Source organism: Macaca mulatta, chromosome 8, assembly GCF_049350105.2.
Source record: "Macaca mulatta isolate MMU2019108-1 chromosome 8, T2T-MMU8v2.0, whole genome shotgun sequence".
NCBI lineage: Eukaryota > Metazoa > Chordata > Mammalia > Primates > Cercopithecidae > Macaca > Macaca mulatta.
In genome coordinates this window covers 153,132,501-153,149,995 of record NC_133413.1, presented here as the reverse complement: position 1 = coordinate 153,149,995, position 17,495 = coordinate 153,132,501, and the positions used below count along the sequence as shown (strand labels likewise).

At 57.9% G+C, this 17,495-nt stretch overlaps 2 protein-coding genes across 3 annotated transcripts; both read left to right on the top strand.

Moving 5' to 3' along the window:
- The first annotated feature begins 222 nt into the window (after positions 1-222).
- SLURP2 (secreted LY6/PLAUR domain containing 2) lies at positions 223-4,623 on the top strand. Of its 2 annotated transcripts, none has more exons than XM_028852098.2 (3): positions 223-381; positions 3,822-3,926; positions 4,377-4,623. In XM_028852098.2, exons 1-3 carry the CDS (start codon positions 330-332, stop codon positions 4,529-4,531), a joined length of 312 nt encoding a protein of 103 aa, XP_028707931.1. In that variant the 5' UTR covers positions 223-329; the 3' UTR covers positions 4,532-4,623.
- Positions 4,624-14,797: 10,174 nt separating this feature from the next.
- LYPD2 (LY6/PLAUR domain containing 2) lies at positions 14,798-17,096 on the top strand. Its single transcript, XM_015146111.3, has 3 exons — positions 14,798-14,957; positions 16,182-16,301; positions 16,803-17,096. The coding sequence occupies exons 1-3, from the start codon at positions 14,900-14,902 to the stop codon at positions 17,006-17,008; spliced, it is 384 nt and encodes a 127-aa protein (XP_015001597.1). The 5' UTR covers positions 14,798-14,899; the 3' UTR covers positions 17,009-17,096.
- Positions 17,097-17,495: the final 399 nt, after the last annotated feature.

The following is a 17,495-nucleotide window of genomic DNA, read 5'->3' as shown; positions in this document are numbered from 1 at the left end:
CCGCTGAGGGAGACCGGCCTGTGGCCGTCGCCTGCCTGTTGCCAGGCCATTTATGGGATCCTCAGTCCCGTCAACCAGGGCTATCCTGCTTTACCGACAAGAAGAGATGGCTCCTGAGATTACACAGGCCCGCCTGGAGGCCTAACCAGCAAGCTTTGGGGCCAGGTTGGCCCCTATCGCCTGGACCCCAGCCCAGCTCCTTGGCTGAGCCCAGCTGCCCGGTGACTCAGACCCACAGAGTCTGCTGAGCGGGCGAGGGCCAGGGCGGGGTGCCAGCAGGTATAAGGCAGCCGGCCAGGGCGCTGAAAGCCCGACCTCACCAGGAGAACATGCAGTTCCACACTGGGCTCCTGCTGGCCGCCGTCCTGAGCCTACAGCTGGGTGAGTCCAGGGGCTGGGGCCACCTCCTGCTCAGGGCCCCCATCGCTCTAGCCCAACCGCTGTCCCTCCAGCCCTGGGCCGTGACTACCCACCTCAGGAGAACCCATTCCTGTCCCCCACCATCTGCCAGGTGCAGCTTTTCCTCTGAAAGCCTCCTGCAATCCTGCAGGCCCATCCAGCTCAGCCCCAGCCCACACACTGACCCCCACACTGACCCCCCAACTTCTCAGGGCGCACAGCCCTTGGCTCAAACCCCCTCTTCCTCTCCCCAACCCCCAGACCTCTCCAATCCATAGTGACGCTCCTCACACACGCACCTTTGTGTACGCGCATACACACACTCTGAATTTGCACCCCCCCGCCCTCTTGGGCCTGGCCTCCCAACTGGCTTGTCTCCTGAGGCCACCCTCCCTGGACTCCCTCCTCCCTCTTGCCTGGGAAAACCAAGTCCCTCTGCTCTCCCATCCCCAGTCCCTGCGCCCAGGTCCTCTCCTCTGCTCCCTGCTTCCCTGGGTGATTTTACCCACTGCCCATCCCCCAATCCTCACGCCCCCCTACAGTGCCCACGTCTGCTACAGCTGGTCCTGTCCCCCCAGCTTCAGGCCCCTTGGCCCAGGGCCTTCCTGAGGGCTCCAAGGGTATGACTCCTCTAGCACAGCCATGCACACCTGGCCTTGGCATCCCCCAGCAGAGCCCGAGCATCTTCTCTTGGCAGGGCATCTCCACTCCCATCCCGAGACCTGAACAAAACCAACTGGCCCCTTGATCGGCCGGCCGCCCCCACCTCCAAGCCCAAGCAGCCCAGCCCCCCAGGGGCCAAGCCTCTGCGTCCCTGGCTGTGGGTTGGATGACCTGGGTATCCCCTGCCTCCCAGGCCCTGAATGAGCAGGTGGTGGAGCATCGGTGAGTCCCTGGCGCTGGCTCAGGTGTCTCTTACACCCCTCCAGCCTCCATCCCCAGGGGCACCCTCCTGGCCTGTAAGCGGCTGAGCCGCTGACTCTGAGGACTGCCCCAGGGTCATGAGGACAGACCAGCTCTGTGATGAAGGTCTGAGACACACAGGGGCTTGGGAGGGTGGGCATGTGTAGGGGGCAGGCAGGAGCTGCTTCCATGCCACCCTTGGGCACCCATATCCTCACCCCTTCCTTCCGGTGCCCCAGCCTCCTGCCTATCTTCCCTGCTACCCCCCACCCCAGGCAGCTGTGACAGCCAAGGGGAGCTTCAAGCCACTTTGGTGGGAAGGGGCAGAGGGGGGCTTGGAGGCAGCTGCCACCACCTTTCTTTTTTGAAGGTGGGGTCTCAGCTTGCTCTCCGGGGCTGGTAGAGGGGCCAAAGCTGATGGTAGGGGCCTGCCCTGGCCGGAACTTCCCGTCTGTGTCACCTTCTCTGTGGTGTCTCGATGGAGGATCCCACCCACAGGACCTAGGGGTGACTAGAGGACTCTGGCCAGTGGCAGGGGCCTGGTGTGCACTGAGGTCTGAGGTCAGCTCCGTGCTGGTGCGTGCAGAGCCATGCTGTCAGGAACCCGGGCTTGGAGCTGGCGCTGACCGGGGCTGACTCCAGCCCTTCTCCACCTTTGGCAACAGTGAGGCAGGGGCAGCCCAGCAGATACGGGATAAGGCAGGCATGGCTTCCAGTGTCCTGAGGTTGGGCTGCCTGGGGCACAGCTCAAGAGGAAGCCAGGGCCTGTGCCTGGTGCCTGTGACAGAGCAGCCCTCACATCCTTATGGTCACACCATTGGCCCTGTCACCCTGCAGGCTCCTATGCAGAGAGAGCAGACCCGGGGCCAGCAGGTGTTAGGGACTCTGTTACACAGTCTTGGGTGTGTGAACCTAGGGTGAGGACAGGGAGGGAGGGAGTTTGAGGCTGAGAAATGGACGGAGGTGGTCAGGAAGGAGAGGACAGAGTCAGGGATGAAGAGGGGCAGAGACCAGGCAGGGAAGCCGTTGGGGAGTGCCCAGGAGGGCTAGTGGGCCTTGGGAGTGGAGCAGTGCCCAAAGCAGAGAGCAGGACTGCTGGGCAGAGACACAGCAGCACTGGCGGAAGAACATAGTGTCTCCTGAGCACGGGCCATCCTCCTGGATAAAGCAAGGCAGAGCTCACCGCCCCCTGCTGCTGCTTGGGCGCTGCCACTGTAGCAGGATATTTTAAGGAATTAGAGAGACCGAGGGGTTGAGGAAGATATTTATTATTTAGGTGCAACGGCCCCATCGGATTAATAGCCAAAGGACTGAGCCCTGAACAAAGAGTTAAGTTACCTTTTAAGCATTTCATGGGGTGGGGAGAGATCTCTGCAGGGTGAAGCATGTTACAGAAGCGAGAAACAAAGACAGTTATTCAATTAATTGAGACATGCATTACATCATTTCTTACTTTTCAAGGAAAAACATGTTTTACGACTTGAGTTTATCTGTCTGTGACCTTGCAACTGCACAGCTAGAGAAACACGGTCTTCCCAATGCCTGGGAAAGGGAGAGAGAAGGCTCACCAGCCACAGACAAACAGGCAGTTAAGTTTTAAAGGACTCCAGTTCTTTCTTTTCCTCAGGGAATTGGGTTTTCTTACATGCAACTGAGTTTCTGTTTACACGTTCTTTTTTTTTTTTTTTTTTTTTTTTTGAGATGGAATCTTTCTCTGTCGCCCAGGCTGGAGTGCAGTGGTGCGATCTCGGCTCACTGCAACCTCTGCCTCCCAGGTTCAAGCAATTCTCCTGCCTCAGTCTCCTGAGTAGCTGGGATTACAGGCACATGCCACCACGCCCAGCTAATTTTTTTGTATTTTTAGTAGAGATGGGGTTTCACCATATTGGTCAGGCTGGTCTTGAACTTCTGACCTCAAGTGATCCACCCACCTTGGCCTCCCAAAGTGCTGGGATTACAGGCATAAGCCACCACGCCTGGACTACACATTCTTTAATTTCTTTTAATTCCTGTTCTACCACGTCCTGGTCGCCCTTGCCCTGGGCTCCCTGTGGAGGCAGGAACAGCCCCATCATCTCAGCCACCAGAATCCGGTCCCAGGGGTCTAAAGGGTACCACTCAGTACCCAGAGGCAAAAGGGGGCATGGCCAGAAAGAGCGTCTCAGGGCCCCTCTACCTCCCCCACACCCCACACCCAGGGACCCCAAACAGCCAGGCTGCTGTACCCTCACTCCCCTGGGATATCACACCACAAGCCAGGGCTGCCCGGCCCCACCCTTGCCCAAGGCTCCTTCCTGGGCAAGGATGCAACCAGCTGGCTCCAGCTGCAGGGCTGCCAGGCACCCTAAGATGAGGGACAGGGGCCCAGTTCCTAGGAGGACTGGATCACAGAGTTGGGAGACTGGCCACTGAGAAGGGGCATGTGCTGCTGGGTGGAGTTGAGTGGGCACCGTCACTGCAGAAGGTGGCCCACACCTGCCTCCGGTCCATTTGTGTCCTGTCTGTCCCCATGCCGGCAGCTGCAGCCCAAGCCTTGTGGTGTCACCAGTGCACGGGCTTCGGAGGGTGCTCCCGTGGATCCAGATGCCCGAGGGACTCCACCCACTGCGTCACTACTGCCACCCGTGAGTGAGGGGGCCAGCGGTGGGCTGGCCATGCCCTTCTTGCCCAGGTGGGAAGATGTGGGCTCAGAGGGGGACAGAGCCTGATCCAGGCACCCAGTAAGTCAGAAGCATAGGGGAGAGTGTCCACCAGCGATGCCAGGGAAGGGTATGAGCAAAGGGCCACGTCTGCCCCCAGGAGTGCCCGCATGCTTCATGTACCTGGGGTGTCTGACCCTCAGCTCAGTGGCAGATGGGGCAGCACGGTCTGGGCAAACAGAGGCTCAGGGAGCTCCATGGTTTCTCTCCTGCCCACTCAGGGGTCCTCAGCAACATCGAGAACTTGCCTCTGGTCACCAAGATGTGCCACACGGGCTGCCCCGATATCCCCAGCCTGGGCCTGGGCCCCTACGTATCCATTGCTTGCTGCCAGACCAGCCTCTGCAACCATGACTGACGACTGCCCTCCCCCAGGCCCCCGGACACTCAGCCCCCACAGCCCTCACGGCCTGGCGCCAGGGCTCACGGCCGCCCCTCCCTCGAGCCTGGCCGGCCCACATCTCCCGGCCTCTGCAGCCACCATCCAGCATCACTTGTCCTTGGGAAGTCCTGTGTGGAGTCTTGTCTAAATCTGCTGCTGTCCAAGCCTGGGGCCCATCGTGCCTGCCACCCCTTCAGTTCCCAACCTCCCCCAAATAAAATATGATTGGATCATGTGGCACAAGCTATCCAGTGGGAGTGGAGCCCCGCCATCCTGGGCTTGGGGGTAGAGGGGAGTAGATTTGGGAGTGCCTCGCTACCTCACCCCAGGCTAAACCCTACTACCCCACCCCCACCTGCCCTTATCACGGAACAGGCCCTCCCACCTCCAGCCACTGTCAGGCCTGAAGGGCACAGGGGCCCAGGCCCCCCAGGCAGTTGCTGTTCCTGAAGTAGCCAGAGTGGGAGTTGGGGCTGGGGCACACGAGGAGACTCCCACCCCAGAGCGGGAGTTGGGAAGCCTCAGAGAAAGGACATCCCGGCTGAGACACGAAGGCTGTGCGGGGTGGAGGAAGGGAGGAGGGGCCCTTGGCAAAGACGGCTGCCGCAGGCCTTCTGGAATAGGGAGAGAGGTGAGGCAGGCTGTAGCTTCCTCACCCTCGCCTTCATACACACCCCTGGGCCAGTGGCCCGGCCTGCCCTTCTCTAGGAAACCCCCAGTTCTGGTAGGGAACACTACCTCCAGCTCCTCTGGGCCACTGGGTACCCAGCATGCAGGGCAGGGCGCTGGGGAGAGATGCTGGGAGTGGGATGAATCAGACTGAGGTGATGGGCAGCTGTGGCCGCCCATCTCGGGGTGGACGTGGGAAACTAGGTGAGCGATGTTTGTGGAAGTTGATCACTCGCTAGGCAAACATGGCGTCATGGCTGAGCTTCGGGCTGCAAGGTTGAATGAGACCCCCACATAAGCCTGGCACTCCCCTCGGAGAGGCTGAGGCGAGTCCACATCTGCAGGTCCCCCCCACTGAGTTAGCACCTGCCGAGAAAAACACCGTCAGTCCCTTTCCTCGGCCTTTCTTGTTCTCACCTTCGCAAAGTTCTGGTGAAGAATCAGCTCAGGAGAAAGCTGATGCAATTGTCAAGCTGCTCCACAAGGAGGGGGTGTCCCAGGCAGGGCCTCCGGACATTCAGGTGCCAGGACAACTTTCAGAGTAGCCCCAGGCACAGAAGGAGATGCAAACGGGGTGCGCTGGAGATACTCAGATAAGCTCAAGAATTGAGGTGACAATGGAGTGTTTCTCAGATCTGCGGGGGAGGGACAGGGCACCCCACAGCCACCGTGGAGCACTGCAGCGTGGAGCACTGCTGCGAGAACAGGGTAAGGCTGGATCCTCACCTCTCTCGTTATAGCCAAAGGCATTCCAACTGAATCAGAGGTTTCGATATAAAAAGAAGAGGTTTTTAAATGCTAGACAATTCAGAATAGAAAAGCAAGACACATTCCTGAAGGGACTGGACACAGAGTTGCTGTAAACACAGTAATTCCACTCCTGGGCCAAATTCCACCCCCAGACGTGGCCCAAGAGGAGTAAACAGGCGTCCACACAAAAGCCTGTGCACAAACATTCGCAGCGGCGTTATTCACAGCAGGCAAAAGGCAGGAAAAACCCAAATGCCCATCAACTGATGGATGGATCCACAGAGATGACAGACCCGTACCAGGGGATGTTATTCAGCCACATAAAGGAATGAAGCCCTGACCCACGTCAAAACACTGGGAGCCTTGAAAATACGGGGGAGCCTTGAAAACAAACACGACGCTGAGTGAGACAGCAGCCGTGCACAACAGGCCAAGCAGTGTACAATTCTATTTCTCAGAAGTAGCCAGAATAGGGAGCTCTATAGAGAGGAAAGGAGATGAGTGGTTACCAGAGGATGGCAGGGATTATTAAGAAATAGGGAAAGGCCGGGCACGGTGGCTCACGCCTGTAATCCCAGCACTTTGGGAGGCCAAGGAGGGTGGATCACCTGAGGTCAGGAGTTTGAGACCAGCCTGGGCAACATGGTGAGACCCCGTTTCTACTAAAAATACAAAAATTAGCCAGGTGTGGTGGCACATCCCTGTAATCCCAGCTACTTGGGAGGCTGAGGCACGAGAATCACTTGAACCAGGGAGGCGGAGGTTGCAGTGAGCTAAGATCATGCCACTGCACTCCAGCCTGGGCAACAGAGCGAGACTCCATCTTAAAAAACAAACAAAAGGAAATAGGGAAAAGCCAGAGTACTTTTCCTGCTCTCACACAATACAGTACTTCACCCCGTCACCAAAGTGTGTGTGTATTTCTCTCCACCAGCAACCAAGCCACACTGCAGTGGACACCGTCTGGGTGTCCTCCATTCAATTCCGATGCCATTCCCATGGAGGTCGCGTCAGATCCCGCAGGTGGAGGGCTCAGTCCCACGTGATGAGCCCCGCTTCCGATGCCAGTCACAAGCCCCAGGTGTGGCCTGTGCTTCTGACCGACCTGCCATGAATCAGGGTTCCCACGACCCCCTCCTCGGGTTTGATGACTTGCTGGAGCAGCTCACAGGACTCAGGGACGCACTGACCAGCATTTACCCATTTATGACACAGGCTGTGACGAAGGTGCGGATGCACAGCAGGTGGAAGAGACACGCGGGGCAGGCACGGGGAGGGGCGCGGAGCTCTCAGGCCCTCCCAGGGGCACCCCCAGGCACCTGCGCACGCTCTGCTGTCGGAAGCTCCCTGAACCCTGTCCTTTTGGGGAATTACGGAGGCTTCATTACGTAGGCATGATGGATTAAACTACCGGCCACTGATGAACCCAACCTGCCGCCCCCTCCTCTCCCCTGAAGGCTGGGGGTGGGGCTGAAGTCCCAGCTCTCTAATCCTGTGGGTCCCCATCCTGAAGCTCCCTGGGGACCCCCAGTCACCAGTCCTCTCATTAGCGTACAAAAGATGCCCTTGCCACTCCAGGGATTCCAAGGGTTTTAAGAGCTGTATGTCAGGAAACCAAAATATCCATTTCACAATCTCACAAAATAAGCATCTCACGTTCTCACAGGAATGAACCAACGAGAGTGCTAAAGCGTTCAGGGTTTATTTTCAAGATGATGAAAATGTGCTAAAACTGTGAATACACTAAAAACCACTGAATTACACACTTTAAATGGGTGGATTGTGTAGTATGTGAAGTATATTCAATAAAGCTGTTAAAAAAAATTTTAAAGAAAAGACACAAAACCAGAATTGGGATTCATAAATACTATCTAAAAATCTAAAATAAAATAAAATAAAACAAAATAAACAAACTGAAAGACAAGAAAAACAAGGAAATATTTGCCACACATGTAACATACGATGATTCCCTCCACACATAATGTCCACGAAAAGAGTCAAACTGTAAAATATGTGAAGACATTTATTCTGAGCCAGATATGAAGGGCCATAGCCCATGACACAGCCCTCAGGAGACCTGAGAACATGTGCTCAAGGTGGCTGAACATGGGGCACAGTCTAGTTTTAGGGAGACTGAAGACATCAATAAAATACATGGAAGAGGTACATTGGCTCCATCCGGAAAGGCGGGACAACTCCGGGGGATGAGGCTGGGGCGGGGTGGGGCGGGGGTGGCGCGGGAGGCGGGATTCCAGGATTTAGGCAGATTTAAAAATTTTCTGATTGGCAATTGGTTGAAAGAGTTAAGATTATCTAAAGACCTGGAATCAATAGAAAGGAATGTGTGGATTATAAGGGGTGTGGAGACCAGGGTTTTATCATCAGATGAAGCCTCCAGGTAGCAGGCTTCCGAGCCAATAGATGGTAAATGTTTCTCATTAGACTGCAGGTCTGTGTGGATGTTAACACTGGTCAGCTTTCCCTGAATTCCAAGAGGGAGGAGGGATGATGAGGCTGTCCAACCCTTTCCCATCATGGTCCGAACCAGTTTTTCAGGTTCACTTCGGAATACCCTAGCCGAGAAGAGGGTCCATTCAGATGGTTGGGGGCGGGGGCTTAGAATTTTATTTTTGGTTTACGGTAAATAATCCTTCCAGATCCCCAAAGAGCAACAGATATGAGCAGCCTGTTCAGAGAAAAAGCCATTCAAGTGGCCAAGCCAAGGAGAAGAAATTCATCCGTACTTAGAATCAGAGAGGTGCCAAGCAGTATCGTAAACCCCCAGGCAGGAGAGCGACCCGGCCACGTGGTGAGAAAGGACACGGACCAGCCTCTGTGCTGTCACAGATGCAGCCCTTGCAGGACAAATCAGCCCTGTCCAGGAAACTTCAAAATGCCACTAGCACTTTGTTGAATGCTGGCTCCCTAAAATGTCACCAAAAACCCAAGGACAGGTCACCCCAGCTCCCTCCAGCACTCCTGGGATTTGAGTCTGATTTGAGGTAGGTCTTCCTAGGTGGGGGTTCAGTTAGGGTTGGACCAGGACTCGGAAAAAGTAGTTTAGAATTTTGAGGCCATGGGTTCTGAGTCTGGAGGTGTCCCCCAACAGTTTCTATTGAAGAGTCAATAGGCCTTTTGGGAAGATCTTCAATAAATGATAGCTATTTGCTGCTTTATCTTCCTAGAAGCGTGAAGCTCAGGAATGAAGACGCAGGGTGGAAAGTCGTGGTCTAGGCCTGGCACGATGTCTCACTCCTGTAATCCCAGCACTTTGGGAGGCCAAGGTGGGCAGATCACTTGAGGTCATGAGTTCAAGACCAGCCTGGCCAACATGGTGAAACTCCATCTCTACTAAAAAACACGAAAATTAGCCAGGCGTGCTGGCATGCGCCTATAATCCCAGCTGCTCAGGAGGCTGAGGCAGGAGAATCACTTGAACCCAGGAGGGGGAGGTTGCAATGAGCCGAGATAGCACCATTGTACTCCAGCCTGAGTGACAGAAGGAGACTCTGTCAAAAAAAAGGGAAGGGGAGGGGAGGAGATGGGAGGGGATCGTGGTCCCATGAACAGTGAGCCCTGTGGGTGGAGTTGGCTCCGGTTCTCAGTGTGAACAAGCCCCACTGCTCCCCACTGCTCCTAACAGGGTAGGGGGCAAAGAACGTGCACAGACAGATGTTCCCTGCAGTTTTCCCATCATGAAGCTGCAGGTGAGCTAACCTGTGTGCATGCAGAGGGTGGCACTGGAGGGCACATCCCTTCTGGAAGGACACAGGATACCTCCTTCCAACGTACAGCCCTTGGTGCTATTTGTGCCTCCACTTCCTTTTCAACATAGTAACATTGGTTTAGGAGCCATTGGTCTGCCCTGCTGGAGCCCCTCAGGGGGGATGCCCGGGAGAGCCAGAGCCCAGGTGGGGTAGCCCTTGAGACTCCCGGGAGGAGACCACCCTGAGGGCAGGCTGCGCGGGAAGGCTCACTGGGCCCTGGAGCTGCCGTGGCAGAGACAGCTCTTCTGGGTTCTGGGTGAGGGTGGGTGTTGCCAACATAAACTGGGAGGGACCGTGCAGGGGACAAGGCCACAGAGGGGGACAGTGCCAGCTCCTACAGGGCTCTGCGTGTCAGACTCAGGATTGTGTCTCCTGCCCACTCAGCACCTCTAAACCTGACTCCTTCCAGCCAGCCCCCAGGCCTCCCTGAGCCTTGCTGGCATCTAGCCTGGAAGGGTGCCCCGGCCTGAACTTTTGACACTTCCTTTTCCCGGTCCACCCAGGAAGCTGCTCAAATAGAGAAATTCCTCTTTTGGAGGCAAAAAAAGAAATGAGGCCGTCCCATACGAGTGTGATCAGAAACTGCCCTGCCCCGGGCTTGGCCACAGCCTCCCACATGGGGCCTGGGGACTCCTGCCCCAAAGCAGAGGACGGGGCAGGGGTGAGAGGATGGAGGAGAAGCCACCAAGAGCAGAGCAGGTGGGGCTGTGTACAGGCAGGGCGTCCCTGGGTGCAGGGGAGATGCCCCCAGTGCTGCCCCTGTGGCACCTCACTGTGGCTTGGGGCCAGCCTGTGTTGGTAGAAGGCCCTGGCTTCCACCCACAACCATGCCAGGACACTGCCTGGCGCTGCAGGGGCTGGAAAACCACAGCTCCCTTTCCCAGGGGCCCTGGAGCCTAGGGGCGACCTCTATTTCCTGAATGTGGAAGGCAGGAATCCAGACAAGGCACCTACTTCTCGGCTGGCCACACGGGGTCCTGGTTCATGGGGCTTCCTGGCCACAGGCCACCTGGCAAAGGTATACACATGCACAGGCCCCGCCCACCGCCTCCCTGATGAGCAGTGGCTCCGCCCACCGCCTCCCTGATGAGCAGTGGCTCCGCCCACCGCCTCCCTGATGAGCAGTGGGCATGGGGTCTCATTCCAGGAGTCTTTCCTCAAGGCCCATTGAGAGCCATCAGAAGACATTACTTGCAAGTGACCCTTGAGGGTCAGATTCTGGAGCTGGTCATCCAACCTCTGAGGGTCCCATCAGCCGAGAAGATGGGCAGCAACAAATCAGCTTCCAAATCCCTCCCCTGGGATGAGGTGGCCATGGAAGGTGAGGCTTTGGGGACAGCTGCACTTCATCATAAAGGCGAGAAGGGGGGAGGCAAGAGCAGAGGCCAGAAGCCACCTCCAATGAACCTCAGCACTTGCAGAGAGAATGACAAAGTTGGGGGTTTTACTGTTTGGTGCAAGATGCAGCCAGGGACGGAACATGTCTGCTAGTGGCAGAAAAGGAAGACAGAGACTGAAGCCGGAGGAGGATGCAGTGTGCGTGGCTGACTGGCAGGCAGAGGGGTCACCTAAGGAGGACTGGAGGCCCTAGGGCAGAGAGTAGCCTCCGCAGATGCCAGCAAGGAAACAGGGACATCAGCCCTGTGACCTCAAGGACGCGGATTCTGCAGTGCCTGAGTGAGCCTGGACGAAGATTCTTTCTGGAACCTCCAGGTTCGAGTCCAGCCCCACCACACCTTGACTGCGGCCTGTGGGACCCTGAGCAGAGAGCCCAGCTGAACCCACGTGACAAGAAAGACCGTAGCTAAAAATGAGTGTTGTTTTAAGCCACTACGTGTAGGGTGATTTGCTACCCAGCAATAGACGCTAGTGCAGCTTGAGGCTCTGATGAAACTGGTGGCCACGTTGAACGGGCCCACATGGCCGGGAGCTGAGGGCGGCCTCCACCAACAGACAGTGAGGAACAGAATTTGGCCAACTCCACACCAGTTTAGAAGCAGGTCCTCCCCAAGCTGAGCCTTGAGATGATTATGGCTCAGCCAAAGCCTGCACTGAAGCCTGGGAGTGACCCAGCAGCAACATGAAGCCATGCCCAGACTCCGAAACAGAAACAGTGATGCAGTAAGTGTGGGCAGCCACAGGATACTGACTGACTGCAGGGCGTGAGCAGACACAGAACACTGGGTACTGATGGGACACCAGATGACCATGGACAGACCCTGGGTAGCACGGGACATGGCAGACCATGGAACCTGAGCTCCCATCCCACCCTGGGTACCATCCGACCCACTGACCTGTCAGCAGAAACTGCCAGGGACCAGAGTGTGGCCTCTCTTCACTGCTGCCCTCCCCCACCAGAGTGCCTCTAGGAGACAGACTTGAAACTTCACCCCGGCCCATGGAGAGGGATCTGGGGAAGGTCCTGGAGAAAGGCCTCACAGCAGGGGTCCAGTGTGCCCAGAAAAGAGGCAGTGGTGTGGGAGCAGGTGCAAGGGCCCCATCTGATCCCTGGATCACAGTTCAGGAGTAATTTCTTGAAGTCAGCAGCTCCAGTGGCAGCCTGACAATTCCAAAGTTTAGTGGCAGCATTACTGTGGGTGGAGGTCATCCCTGGAGGCTGTCTCTGGTCACACATTGAGCCCTGATCCTAGTTACACACTGATCCCAATCCAAGTCACAAGCTGAACTCTGACATTTGTCACATGCTGAGCCCTGCTCCCAATCACACACTAAGCCTTGATCCTGGTCACAAGCTGAGCCCTGACATTTGTACATGCTGAGACCTGCTCCTAATCACACACTAAGCCCTGATCCTAGTCACAAACTGAGCTCTGACTTTTGTTACATGCTAAGCCCTGCTCCTGATCACACACTGAGCCTTGATCTTAGTCACAAGCTGAGCTCTGACATTTGTTACATGCTGAGCCCTGCTCCTGATCCTGATTACAAGCTCAGCCCTGGCATTTGTTATGTGCTGAGCCCTGTTCCTGATCACACATTGAGCCCTGATCCTGAATACAAGCTGAGCTCTGACATTTGTTACATGCTGAGCCCTGCTCCTGATCGCTACTGAGCCCTGATCTTAGTCACAAGGTGAGCCTTCCTCCTGATCACACATTGACTCTGATCCTGGTCATGTGCTGAGCTCTGACATTTGTAATATGCTGAGCCCTGATCTTAATAATACACTTATCCCGGATTCTGGTCACACACTGAGCCCTGACCCAGAAGTTCCTAGTGGAACTGAGGAGGGAAGGGTGTGGTCTTCTCGAAACACAGTCCTCCCAAAGAAAGCCAGCCCAGACCCTGGCTAGGCCACATTTTTCCACACCCCAATCAGGCAGCTGCAACTTTGCAGAAAGGCTTAGCCTGGATCTCTCCACTGGGGGTCAGGCAGAAATTCCAGGAGGAGCTGGATGCCTGGGGGCCAGGCGTGTGTTCTGGGTAGAAGGCACAGGTGGGGCCCCTGGGTTTGAGGACAGGAAGGAGCTGGGCCATGCCATGTCAGAGGAATTGGGTCAGGCCTCAAGAGGAACCCAGGGTGTGTAGGGTGGGGTGTCTAATCCAGTTAGCTGCACCCAGCATCAACGGCCAATTGCAGCGTGGCTGAGTGGCACCATGCAAAACCAGACAGGCTTGCTGCTGTTCGGCCTTCACCCAGCCCTGGCTGGGCGGCCTTGCCTAAGTCAATTACTTCTCAGAGCCATAGTTCCCTTATGCAAAATAAATGCATTAGCACTGTGCACTTCTGGAGCTGCAGTGAGGAAAAGTGAGATCCACTAGGCTAAGTCTCTGACACAAGTGGGGTGTTAGGGAATCCTGGGTGCCCCGCTCACTACCCCTGCACACTCTGCCCCCACCTAGTGCTCAGGGAGACACAGGCTCTCTCAGTCGCTGGGGCGAAGACCAGATCCCAAACAGAGCTGATCCAGCAAGAAAACCCAGGGACCCCAAAAGGGCCATGGCAAGGAGGGGGTGCGGGCAGGTGAGTGCAGTCTACCAAAGACAGAATTTCAACCAATGGGGCAGGAGAGGGAAGGGCATTCCTGGCAGTGGGAACAGCAGGAGCGAAGACCAGGAGGGGGTGGGATTTAGGCGCTCGGGCTGAAGAGCTCCAGTGTGAGTCTCAGCATAGCTGACATCATGGCCTTGATGGCCAGGGCCCAGGAAGACGCAGGCTGCTTGTCATGCATCCGTCCCCCCACCCCCACACACTACACACTGGCAGCAGCAGGACTGGGAGCAGGAGGTGGCAGGATCACAGACCAGACACAACCTGGGGAGGCTGGTGCAGGCACTCTGGGGGGATGTCCGTAGGGGGAGCGGGGAGCTGAGCTGGAGATGGCCTGAGTCATCCCAACCCAAAGTCACTGTCCCCTGTCTGAGCCCGGGGCAAGGAACTTTCCCTCAGTTTCCTTACCTGCAAGCAGGCGGTAAGCCCTGCCTGAGGGCAGCCTTATCGGAAGGTTAGAGATGAAGGTGTCCAGCTGGCAGGTGGCTGGGGGCATGGGATTAGCGCCCCCAAGGGACCCCAGCTCCTCCCCACCCCACTCTCCATCCAGGACCTTCTCTGCTGACCCAGTAGTTTTTGGCGTTTGTCTCCTTAAGCCTCTGAGCAAACCGTGTAGCTGACTGTCCGGGTGGCAGTTCAGTCCCAGGCCCCCAGTACCCAGCCTGATCACCCAAAGGAGCTGGGAGGTGGGACCAAGGTCCTCCTGGGAAGATTCCAGCCCGGAATCTGGGAAGATCCAGCACACGGATCTGCCCTGGAACACAGATGACCTGAAGCAGGAAGGATCCCTGAGGAGCCAGCAGCAGAGAGTGGCCCACCACCCTTCCCTGTCCCCTTCCAGGCCGTGTAGGGGGGTCCCTGGGCTGCCTGGGGTGAGTCAGTGGGGGCTGTCCTGGATGGAGGGGAGTGGAGAGAAGAGTCGAGTCATAGGGTGTGTAGGAGTCAAGGAGGGTCCCCACAAAGGGAAGGGGGGGCAGCCCCAGGCCACGGCAGCAGAGGTGGGGAGCTGGAGGGGTCAGGAAGGGGCCGGGAGGGGACCCGCCCGTTACTGGAGGAATGAGGAAGAGACAGGGAGGGTCCCAGGTGGGTGGGGTGGGCCTAGAGGGCCAGGCTGCGAGTGGGAGGAGCAGCCTGGAAGGATAGGGAGCCCCTGGAGGCGGGCCTGGGGCGGGGTCTTCACACCTCCACCCTCGGGAAACTTGATCCCACTAATCCGCTCAGCAGACCGGTCTGTCGGCCACCTCACTTGGTGTCCGCTGTACCCCGCCGGGCAGGAGCACTCCCACTAGGGTGAGAGCACGGAGGAGTGGGCCGGACCATGAGGGGGATGCGGCTGGCGCTCCTGGCGCTGGTGCTGGCTGCCTGCGGAGAGCTCGGTGAGGCGTGGGACCCACGGGGAGCTGCGGCAGAGGGAGATGCCACCCACTGACATTCGCACACTGTTCCTGGGGAGGGCACCCCAGGAAGGGGCCTCAGAGGCAGGAGAAGCCAGAGGAGCGGGGCCGGGGTGTGGCCCACCCCTCGCCATAAGGAGAGGAGGGTGGAGATGGAGAGAGGGGCGGGCGGTGAGGGGGGCAGGAGCCTAATGAGGGTGAGCAGAGGGTGGCCTTTGAGGTAGGCAGGGGGCAGCCAGCCACATCCCTGGGCACCAGCCTGGGTGTCGCACTTTATGGGGGGTTATGGGCACCCGAAGGGCCTTGAGCAGGGGAAGGAAGGGGACCCCAGGGAGGCTTTGAGGCTGGGGTGGCAGTAGGGATGGAGACGAGTGGGGAAACCAGACACACGGGGTGGGGTGACTCCCTCACATGGGGCCTGAAACAACCATCGGGGCAATGTCGTGGACTCAACCAGAAGCAGCTGGGCCCAGAGACCCCTGGCAGATGGCTCTGCCCATTTCCCAGAAACAGGTGCACCAGAGGGGGCAGAGGCCCTGCTGGGTTCCCAAAGTGGGGACGGAGGAGTCAGGCCTAGCTGTGCAGCTGGCTGCCCCAGCCAGCATGGGGGCCAGCCAGACCCACCTGGGCTGCTGCCGTTGGGGCTGGGGTCACTAGAGCAGGAGGGAATTGAAGCCTCTCCGTCCCCCTGCCGGCCTGTGAGTCCCTGTGGGAGACGAGTGGGCACCCAGACGCAGCCTGGACGTAGCCTGGTCCACCCTGCATTCCATGGGCCTCCTGGCCGGATCCCTTAACCCCAACAGCAGCACTTCCCTGATGGGGAAACTGAGAGGGTAACCTGCTCCCAGCCACGCCCCCACCTGAGGCTTCCTGCTTGAGGTGCCTCTTGCTATGAAGATGCCAGGGCTTCAGTCCCCCTGAGTCTCCCAAACGTTTCCAAAGGGACTTGGCTTGGCCCCGCCCAGGCCTTGCCGGCTGGATCCCCGCCCCCAGCAGCTGACTCTGACTCTGGGATGCAGGGTCCCGAGGCGGAGCCCAGCCTGTCCCCAACCCCAGGCTCCTGGTATTGTTCCTGAGTTTTGGCCGGTGGGCACCTTGACCCTGGCCAGTGTCACTGTCCCCTTCAGACCTGGGCTTCCAGGACAGACTGTCTCTAGGCTTGGGAGGGGTGAAGCCTGCCTGACAGCCCTTGTCCCTTCTCCCCAGCGCCGGCCCTGCACTGCTACGTCTGTCTGGAGCCCACAGGAGTGTCCGACTGCAACACCATCGCCACCTGTACCATGAATGAAACCATGTGCAAGACAACACTCTACTCCCGGGAGATAGGTCAGTGGGCACGGAAGGCGGGCAGAGCTGGGTGCCCGGTCAGAGCCACCTCCAGCCCAGTCACCCCCAGCCAGCTTGGCCCCAGTGCACAGCCACCACCTCACCCATCTCCAAAAATGGCTTTCTGCCTGAGCTAGGCCTCCCTCTGCCCTCCCCTTTCTTCCTCTCTCCCTCCTATCCTTCAGTGGGGAACACATCTGCGACCTCGTTTTGGGGGGACTGGGGAAGGTGGGCACACTTACAGACTTTGGTTTCACAGTCACCTCAGGGTGGGAACTGCCCCATCAGGTCGGGTGCAGAATGCCAGGTGTGTGCCTGGCACATGGTAGACACCCGGACAACACCAGTGGGAGGAAAGAGGAAGAGGAGGGCACTGGGCCAGGAGGGATGGAAACCCGGGTGGTGACCCCAGAGTGAGGCCTGCATGAGGTGGTGCCGGCAGGGACCAGGGCTTGGAGGCAGTAACCAGCCCTGATGGCTGACTCTTCTCGCACCCCACAGTGTACCCCTTCCAGGGGGACTCCACAGTGACCAAGTCCTGCGCCAGCAAGTGTGAGCCCTCGGATGTGGATGGCATTGGCCAGACCCGGCCCGTGTCCTGCTGCAACACTGAGCTGTGCAATGTAGATGGGGCACCTGCTCTGAACAGCCCTCACTGCCTGGCCGGGGCCCTCACGCTTCTCCCACTCCTGAACCTCCGACTCTAGAGTCCCCCCCAACCCCCATGGCGCTGCGCCAGCAGGCCCTGTGCGGCCCAGCCCCGAATGCTTTGAAGAAGTGCCCCCTGCACCAGGACTCCTGAGTCTCCTTTCTGGGCACAGACCTGCCTTCTAGGGCAGAGAAAGGGGCCCCGAGCTGCATCTCTAACCCTGTCTATGTCCCCGTTCCTGTTTGTCTGTCTCTCTTCCTGCCTTCCTGTGATGTTAAGCTCTATCCCATCGTGAGAACAGCCACTGGGCCTGGGACCCCCACACAAACCATGCAGATCTCTGCTCTCAGGGGATGTGGGGGCCTGACCAGGGTGGGGCAGGAGCTGAGACCCATGGGCAAGGGAGCACCACATCTACCAGGGTAAAGTCAGGGCCAGCTCCTGGAGGAGGGGGCATCAGGGCCAGGCCTTGAATGACGGAGAGATCTGGCAGGCCTTGAGGAGGGCAAGGCATTGTCAGGTGACAGGAAGGTCAAGGCAGTGAC